This window comes from Terrapene carolina, unplaced genomic scaffold (genome assembly GCF_002925995.2).
Source record: "Terrapene carolina triunguis isolate 2854851 unplaced genomic scaffold, T_m_triunguis-2.0 Scaffold231, whole genome shotgun sequence".
Classification (NCBI taxonomy): domain Eukaryota; kingdom Metazoa; phylum Chordata; order Testudines; family Emydidae; genus Terrapene; species Terrapene triunguis.
The window spans coordinates 17,752,760-17,760,328 of NW_020664582.1; the positions used below are offsets into that span (position 1 = coordinate 17,752,760).

Sequence of the window (7,569 nt, forward strand, 5' to 3'; positions counted from 1 at the left end):
GCCGGTGACGATGCCAGATGTCCTAGGAAGGAGATATGGATTTCGTTAGCTGCCGGGAGCCAGCTCCCGTTGGGCACAGGCCAAGGAGCAGCGAGCGCTCCTGAGGGTCAGGACCCCTCTCGGCAGGATGTCAGAGCAGGAGCGGTGTGCAGCAAGCAGCCTGACTGATGTGTGGCAACGGATAATTACGGCTCTTTCATCAGCTGTCAGGGAGACGGGCCTGGCTGAGCCTCACAACACATTTCTGGCTCCCTGTCTCAGCTCGTAAATCTCTCCAGCAAGGCGTGATAAATCAGTGGGCCAGCTAAGCGTTCAGCCCTGGAGTAGAAGGTCCCCATGGGCCTGCCCACCCCCATAATGGGCATGTAGATAGGAAGCAGCCAGGACGAGGTGGGGATGGTCTCAGAGCGGCACGCTAATTACAGGCAGCGGATGGCATCCTGTAGCCTGTGATTTATTGTCTGGCCTTCCCCTCTTCCGAGTGCTTGGGGTGGAATCCTGTGGAGTGGGGCCCTGCCAGAGCAGAACCCCGGAGAAGAGAGGAATGGGGCGCTGAGGGGAATCCGCCACACAGTCATTCTGGGACAGGGCAGCGTCATTGTCCCAGTACTGCCAACCCCAAATGGTCAAAAATCCAGAGTCAGGCTCAGCAAAAATCATGAGATTCTGTAAAAATAATCAATTTGGGGTTCTTCTGCTTTTTGAGCCTATAGGGTGCACTGGGGTCACAATTTGAAGCTTTGAGGGCTAGAAATGTACTTTTTCTCTAAGAACAAAGGCTGAAATCATCACAGATCCACTTGATTCCAGGAGCTGGGGCTTTAAGGAAAACTATAAATACCATGAGACTCATGACAAATTCACGAGAGTTGGCAACACTGCTTAAGTGTCCCCACTTTACAGCGGAGGATGCTCAGGCCCAGAGAGAGACATAACTTGCCAGGGTTCTACAGCGCGACAGTAGCAGGTTGAAACAGAACCCAGGAGTCCTGGCTCTCAGTCCCATCACCCCCCCTTCCCATGATGTGCTTCCTCTGCCCCTTCTGCAGTGCCACACTGACACCAAAGCCCAGTCAGTCTGCATCCTCCCAGCACCCAGTGTGAGCAGCATGTCCCAGCCCTGCTGGGGGAGGGCGGCCCTCGGGGCTGCTCCACCACAGGAAGTGCCATAGCCGGAGGGCAGAGGGGGCCCCCTCTGAGGTGGAATTCAGATTGCAGCCGGTGCCCTGTTTCCCCCAGTAAAGGCCCAATGGCCCTAGCCATGTAATCTGGTTTGTATGTCAGAGGACAATGCCTGGGGGATTAGTGCTGCCAAGCCGGAGGGGTCTTGACTGCCCCCCAGGGCTTGCAGCATAGCACCAGGGGCAAGGCCCTAGGAAACACACTGCCCAATGGGTCACCCCAGCGCCAGTGCTGGGGCAACTGTGTAAGAGTTCCCTCAAAACTTCAGTGGAGGCAGCCCGGAGCTGCCCTTCGCCCCGGACCTGTAAACACTAGGCCATGCCCTGTCTGTATCCCACATGGGTCTGTCGGCTCCCCTCCATTTCCCCCTCGCCCTGGGACTCCCTGGGGGTGGAGAGAGCCCCAGTGGAAGATGAAATAATAAAGTGCCCCTACTCTGCTGCGCCGTGGGACGTTCCCCCACCCATGCCAACGCCCCCTGCAGGAATCCATCGGCACTGCACACCGGTTCTGGCCCGCATTTCTGCACATGGGACGGGCCCGGGATAGGTACCTCGGTGGCTCCCGTAGGAACCCCCGGCTGCTAAATCCTGCCCCCAAACAGAACCTTGCTCACAGCTGACCTTGGCAGGCGAGTCCTTTGGGCCAGGAAAACTCCTGCTCCTGGGCGGGTAAGATTCCAGCCGGACAGAGAAAGCCATTGAGGTGGGAACAGGTGCGCTGTGGCAAGTGAGCGCAGGTGATGGCTCTGAAATATTTGTAGAACTTTGCCTCACTTTGAAGTTCTGCTGCCCCGCCTCTTCCCCGAGGCCCCCAGCTTCTGATTTATTGACCTCCGCTAACACAGGCACCGAAATTAGCTGCAGCTTCAAAGAGCTGAGAGCAAAGAAGGGCAATAGACAAATAGCTGCCCGCTAATTGTTGCTATTGATCAAACCCGGTTGAGATGATCAGATCAGATGGATGGATAAAAGGGGGCCATGATCGCCAGGAACCCCAGCAATTTGTCAGGCTGGCTCCTGCACCATTTTTCAAAACATTACCGTGGGCTCATGCAAGTAGTTAATAGCCGAGTGCTAATTAAATTATCGGCAGAGGGCAGTGGAATGAATTGCTTTAATGGAAGGCGGCCGCGTGGCGGTTTCTCAAAGATGCTGCGTCTGCATGGGGAGGCAGCAGTGAACCTGCCTGGACAGCACGCTGGCAAGCAAAGGGGTGAAACGTTCCCATCAGTCGAGGGAGTTTTGTTTCCAAAGCGTGTCCCAAAGGAGTCCAGGGGGATTCCTCCACCTAGGAGTGACCAGTATCCAGTGCCCCAGGAGAATGGGAGCGCTGCCCTTTCGTGCGTGACTGCGCCGATGGAGTGAGCAGGCAGTTCTCAGGGTCGTTAGCATGGATTATTGTGGGGGGCCCGACAGACGCACCACAACCAAAACATGAGGGTTTTCACGCTGCAGGGGGTGAGAGGGGGCAGCCAGGGACTCAGGTGGTGAAAAGGTGGCAAGAGAAGGAGGGCAGACGAGTGGTCAAAGCCCAGGAAGGGAGGCAGGCGAGCTCGCCTCTGTTCCTGGCCAAGTGTTGTGGGCTGAGCTGCTGCTGTCACTGGCTGCTGATGGGCTCAGCCATTGCATAGCAGCCCTTGGTTAGGAACAGAACTCCGGGCCCCTCGTTTGGAAATCCTGCCCATCGTTGCTTGCATTTGCCATAGGGCCAAGGAGCCCGAGTCCTTGACTAGCCCGCACTGAGTTAGAGGCATGATTTTCCCACGCCTGGCTGGTGGATCAACCGTCCGCTCTCCATGCCGGAGAAACCATGGGGTGCTTGGGCCCTTCCTCAGGAGCCCTGTCTTCCCAGAACAGATCCTGCCCCTGGGCCCCCGGCTCGCTGCTGCTCCGAGGGGCCAGGGAGGCCTCTGGAGGTAGGTAGCACTTTTATCAGCTTCGCTTCCTGCTCCACCGGGCAGAGGGCGTGACTAGGCCCCCAGGCAAATTCCTCTGCCCCAGCCCTGCGCAGGGAGTGGGTGAGTGGTCAGCCCCCTTGCAAAGGGGGGGATGTTGCCTACACCACTGCTCCCTCCCCCACAAGACCAGGCCCCTAGTGCCCAGTGCGGTTCATGCCCCTCTCTCATCCGGAGCGTCGGCTTGGGCTGCAAGGGGAGTCAGGGCCAGGCCTGCAGGTAACAGCTCTTGGTGCCTGTCCCTAAGTGCGCTCAGTGCTGAGGGGTGCTGGGCTGCCAGCCCGGAAGATGGAGGGGTCTGACCAGCCCCAGAGCAGCAGCAGCCGGGCTGCTTCCCCTACACACTGCTCCCTTGTGCCAGCGTGTTTCCAGACAGTCTGCAGAGGCACCCTCGAGGACCCATGGGTCTCCCCGGCCAAGCCCAGCCATTTGGCCCCGTGCTGAGAACGGGGCCAGCAGTGCCAGCCGTGGTGAAGACCCCTGTTTGCTAGGAGCTGGGCTCCACCTGCCCATCAGTTACCCACAGGGCACTGCACAGGTGGGAACTACTGAGGCGCTGAGCTGAGGTGAAAGAGCCCCTCTCTGACTGGCAGTCCCCCCAGGGCACCCAGCCCCGTCTCTTGGTGCTGCCCACTCAGCGCCTGCCCGCAGCCCCAGGCAAAGCCCCATTCGAGACGTGCTCCTGGGGCACAGCGGGCATACCCGCGCACCCAGCACCCACGCAGGGCTGAGCTGCTCGGCCCACTAACCTCCCGCCCAGATCCAAGGGATGGGGAGACGCTCGGATGCTGCCCGAGGGGAGCCCCCACTGGGGAGAGGAGGATGCTGGTGAAAAGCACGGAGCCAACCCCTAGCCATGCTGTTAGGAACCCCTGAGCGGTGGGCGGGGAAGAAGATGCTTGAATCATGAGATTGTATTGCACCTCCAGAAGCATTGTGGGAGTTGCATGCCATTGACTGCAATACCTGGGACCAGACACGACTAGCTGCTCCCCTGGTGTCACAGCCCCTGCAATTAACCAGCTGGGGCAGGACAGAGGCATCTGGACAGCAGCTCCAGGCAGCCCCAGCAGGCTGGGGTGAGGAAGGAGCCCGCGCTGCCTTCCAAACCGTCAGACCATAGGCCTGAGACAGAGAAACAGGCGGGCGATTTAGAGAGACCATGAGGGCCTGGGTGTCAGGACTCCTGGGTTCTACTCGCAGATCTCTATCATGGACACACTCTAGAGCAAGTCACTGCCTTGGTTTCCTCTCAGTAAATGAGGGACAATAATACAGCGCTGCAGTGATGGGTGCAGGAGAATAACCCAGCCAAACACTGCTCTGCCACGCAGGGGCTGCAAGGCACTCTGAGGTCCTGAGATGCAAAGATGGCCAGCGCTGTGTGCTCATTGGAGCTTGTCTATCGGAGACAAGGGGCGGCGGGGGACACATCTTTGATTGGACCAGCTTCTGTGGGCGAGAGAGACAAGCTTCCCAGCTACACAGCACCAGGCCCGAAGCAGAGCTCTGCCCAGCTCCAAAGCTTGCCTCTCACCTGCAGAAGTTGGGCCCATAACGTGACCTCCCCCGCCTTGCCTCTCACATCCTGGGCCTGATCTGGCTCCAGGACACTGCAAGCGTTGTCTATCCGCAGCCTCCGCATAGGAGAGCGCCCCTGGTCGCTGAAAGCAAAGCAGTGACGGGCCTGGGATGTTCTAGATCCCCGTGAGTCTGCCCAGCCTGGGTGAGGGTCTCTGGGCAGAATCTTGCAGCAAACCGAGGCAGTGACTAACCCTACAAATGGAGGCCCCTTCGCGGCGAGGGCTGTGCCTAGGGTTATCTGCAAGCCCGACAGCTCTGAGTGATTTACAGCCTGTGCTCTCCACACCACAGAGTCAAACAGGCCGAGCCCCTCACTGCTGCCGGAGCTTTGCACCCATCTTCTGGCCCGGTGCTGGATCCCGGTGCAGCCAGGAGCTGGTCAGGAGAGAAACACAAAGGGGGCGATTTGTTCCGGAGGCCGAGTAAGGAGGGGGAATGTGTGTGATCTTCCTCACAGTGCAGCTAAGGACAGGCTCAGCTTGGTCTGCGCTGTACAGGTGTTTCCCTGCTTCCTGTCATCCCTGACCTAATCCAGCATACCTGGAGGCAGGTAATAAAGGGCCTAGGAAAGGAACCACGTGGTGCAGTGCAGCTCTGCCTTGGAGAGGTTTTAGCAGGAGTGTCTGGCAAGCCCGGCAGGAGTCCAGCACTTTGCTTCCCAGGAGCGGAGCGGAGCGCAGCAGAGCCATGCCCAGGCCAGCCCTGGGGAAAGGCCCAGCGTGCCTGCAGGAGCCCGACGGCACGCGAGAACAGCTGCAAGGGGTTGCTGTCTCAGGGGCTCACCTCCTGGGAGCCGGGCAGGAGCTGTGGGCACCCCAGACTGGCGAGGCCACCACCTGCCCGAGCGACCCGGCGGAGGCTAAGCTGAGGAAGAGGAGCAGGCCAGTGCGCTCCAAGGCGAGGAGGATTGCTGCCAATGTCAGAGAGCGGAAGAGGATCCTGGACTATAACCAAGCCTTCAACGCCCTGCGGCTGGCCCTGAAACATGACCTCAACGGCAAGAGACTCTCCAAAATCGCAACCCTGCGAAGAGCCATCCACAGGATCGCCTCCTTGTCCATGTCCCTGCACGCCAGCCCGGGGCGGAGGTGGCCCTGTGCCCACACAGAATGCCGCACCTGGTATGATGGGCCCCGCCGGGAGGAGAGTGGTAAGGGCAGCCGGGCCCAGCTCACCCACCTGCCCCCAGAGCACTGCTACCCAGATGCTCCCAGCTTCCAACACTGCCCTCCCTCCCCTCTGTATCCCAGGTATTCCCCTGAGCCTCCGCTCCAGTCCCACTATGGAAGCCCGAAGCAGGATCCTTTTACAGCCAGCCCTGCCTATTACTCCAGTGGGAACTACTACCTCGGGGTCAGAGCCATCTGCCAACAAACACACCTGGACAACTTCCGAGATTCTCTCCCCGGGCCAGTCCCCTGGCAGCTGGGGTATAGCCAAGGCTCCGGTTAGCAGCAGTCTCTCCCCAGGCACTGAACGGGATTCCTGACACCTCTCCCAGCTGGACGGGACAAACCAAACCGGGGACACAAAGCGCTGTGCTGCCGGGGAGCGCGGTGCCATGAGGGGAGCCCAGGACAGGGTTCTCAGCGTTGCCGGCGCAGCTGAGCACACATGCCCTCTGCAATCAAAGGAACGCAGGAAAACCGGGAGCAGCCGGAAGTGGATGCTTTGTATTTACTCTAGCAGGAGTTCAGACTATTTAACTCTGCTGTAAATCTAAGGTTTCCCTTCTGCAGTTCTTCCTGGCTCAACCCTTATTTATTCTCTTTCTCTTTCTTTCTGAGGAAATGTGAGTTTAAAAAAACCAGGGCATTTATTCAGCGTTGGCAAAATGGCTCCCCTGATCATATTAAAACTCTTTCATTGTACGGCAGCTGTGACTGTGTGAGGAGAGTTCTGGAAGCAGAAGCTGGGAAGGTTAATTGTAACTTGTGTTTTTTAATGATAAACCCGCAGGTGCCCAGCTCCCCAGGGCTGTGCTGGAAGGGCTAGAGGGGATCAGGACTCAGGTTTCGCCGGCTGGCAGTGATTAGAAGGATGGCTTTGGCCAGCAGAATGATGAATTCCCGGCCAATCCACATGGGGAGGGAGGAAAGCGAGAAGCTGGGTGCAGCACACTCCAGACAATCCCGGAGAGGGTGAAAGCTCAGTGGGTCTCAGAAAGGCAGGGAGAGAAGAGGGTGCAGGGGAGAAGGACAGGGTCAGAGCCTGCGATTGAAACAGCCAAACAAAGGGCTTGTCCATTCGCAAGCCCCTGGCCAGACAGTTCCCATGCTCAGTGCGCTCTTGCTGTGGTGGGAGAGAAGGTGAAATGGGGGAGGGCTGGCGAATCTGGGCTGGCCACGGCTGCTTTGCACAGGGAAAATCAGTCTCTGGAGCCTCGGGGGTAGGCAGGAGGGCAGAAGAGAAAGTTTGGAATCAGATCTAAAGAGCAAAGCAAATGTCCTGGGAAGGCCTGGCCCTTCCCCTCAGCTGGGCAGCGCCGGGGGTGGGGGGGTAGGCCTACAGCTGGGGGAGCACAGAGAGGCTGGGAGGGCAGTGGAGAGGAAGCAGCAGTCTGACTTTGGGGAGCTGCCTTGCTCACAAGTGGCAAAGCGAGAGCACTGCACTCTTATGAAAGCAGCTCACGCACAGCTCCCCTGTGCTGGCTGAGATCCCTCGGGGGAGCAGCAGGGGCCCTCGGTTCTGACTGGTCCATCTTTGTTACATTCCCTCACACCCTGGGGTCCCCTTCTCGCCTCGTATCTTCACTATCTCAGCTCGACTCTTGCAGGGACGTTTTCCCTGTGTTGGGGGCCTGCGTTGTGAGCACCCGACACTGCCCCAGGGTGGGCCCTGAGGCA

General features: G+C 58.8%; 1 protein-coding gene across 1 annotated transcript; it reads left to right on the forward strand.

The window, feature by feature from the left end:
- Positions 1-5,410: 5,410 nt before the first annotated feature.
- Positions 5,411-6,175, forward strand: BHLHA9 (basic helix-loop-helix family member a9). Its single transcript, XM_024218505.1, has one exon. The coding sequence runs from the start codon at positions 5,411-5,413 to the stop codon at positions 6,173-6,175; it is 765 nt and encodes a 254-aa protein (XP_024074273.1).
- Positions 6,176-7,569: the final 1,394 nt, after the last annotated feature.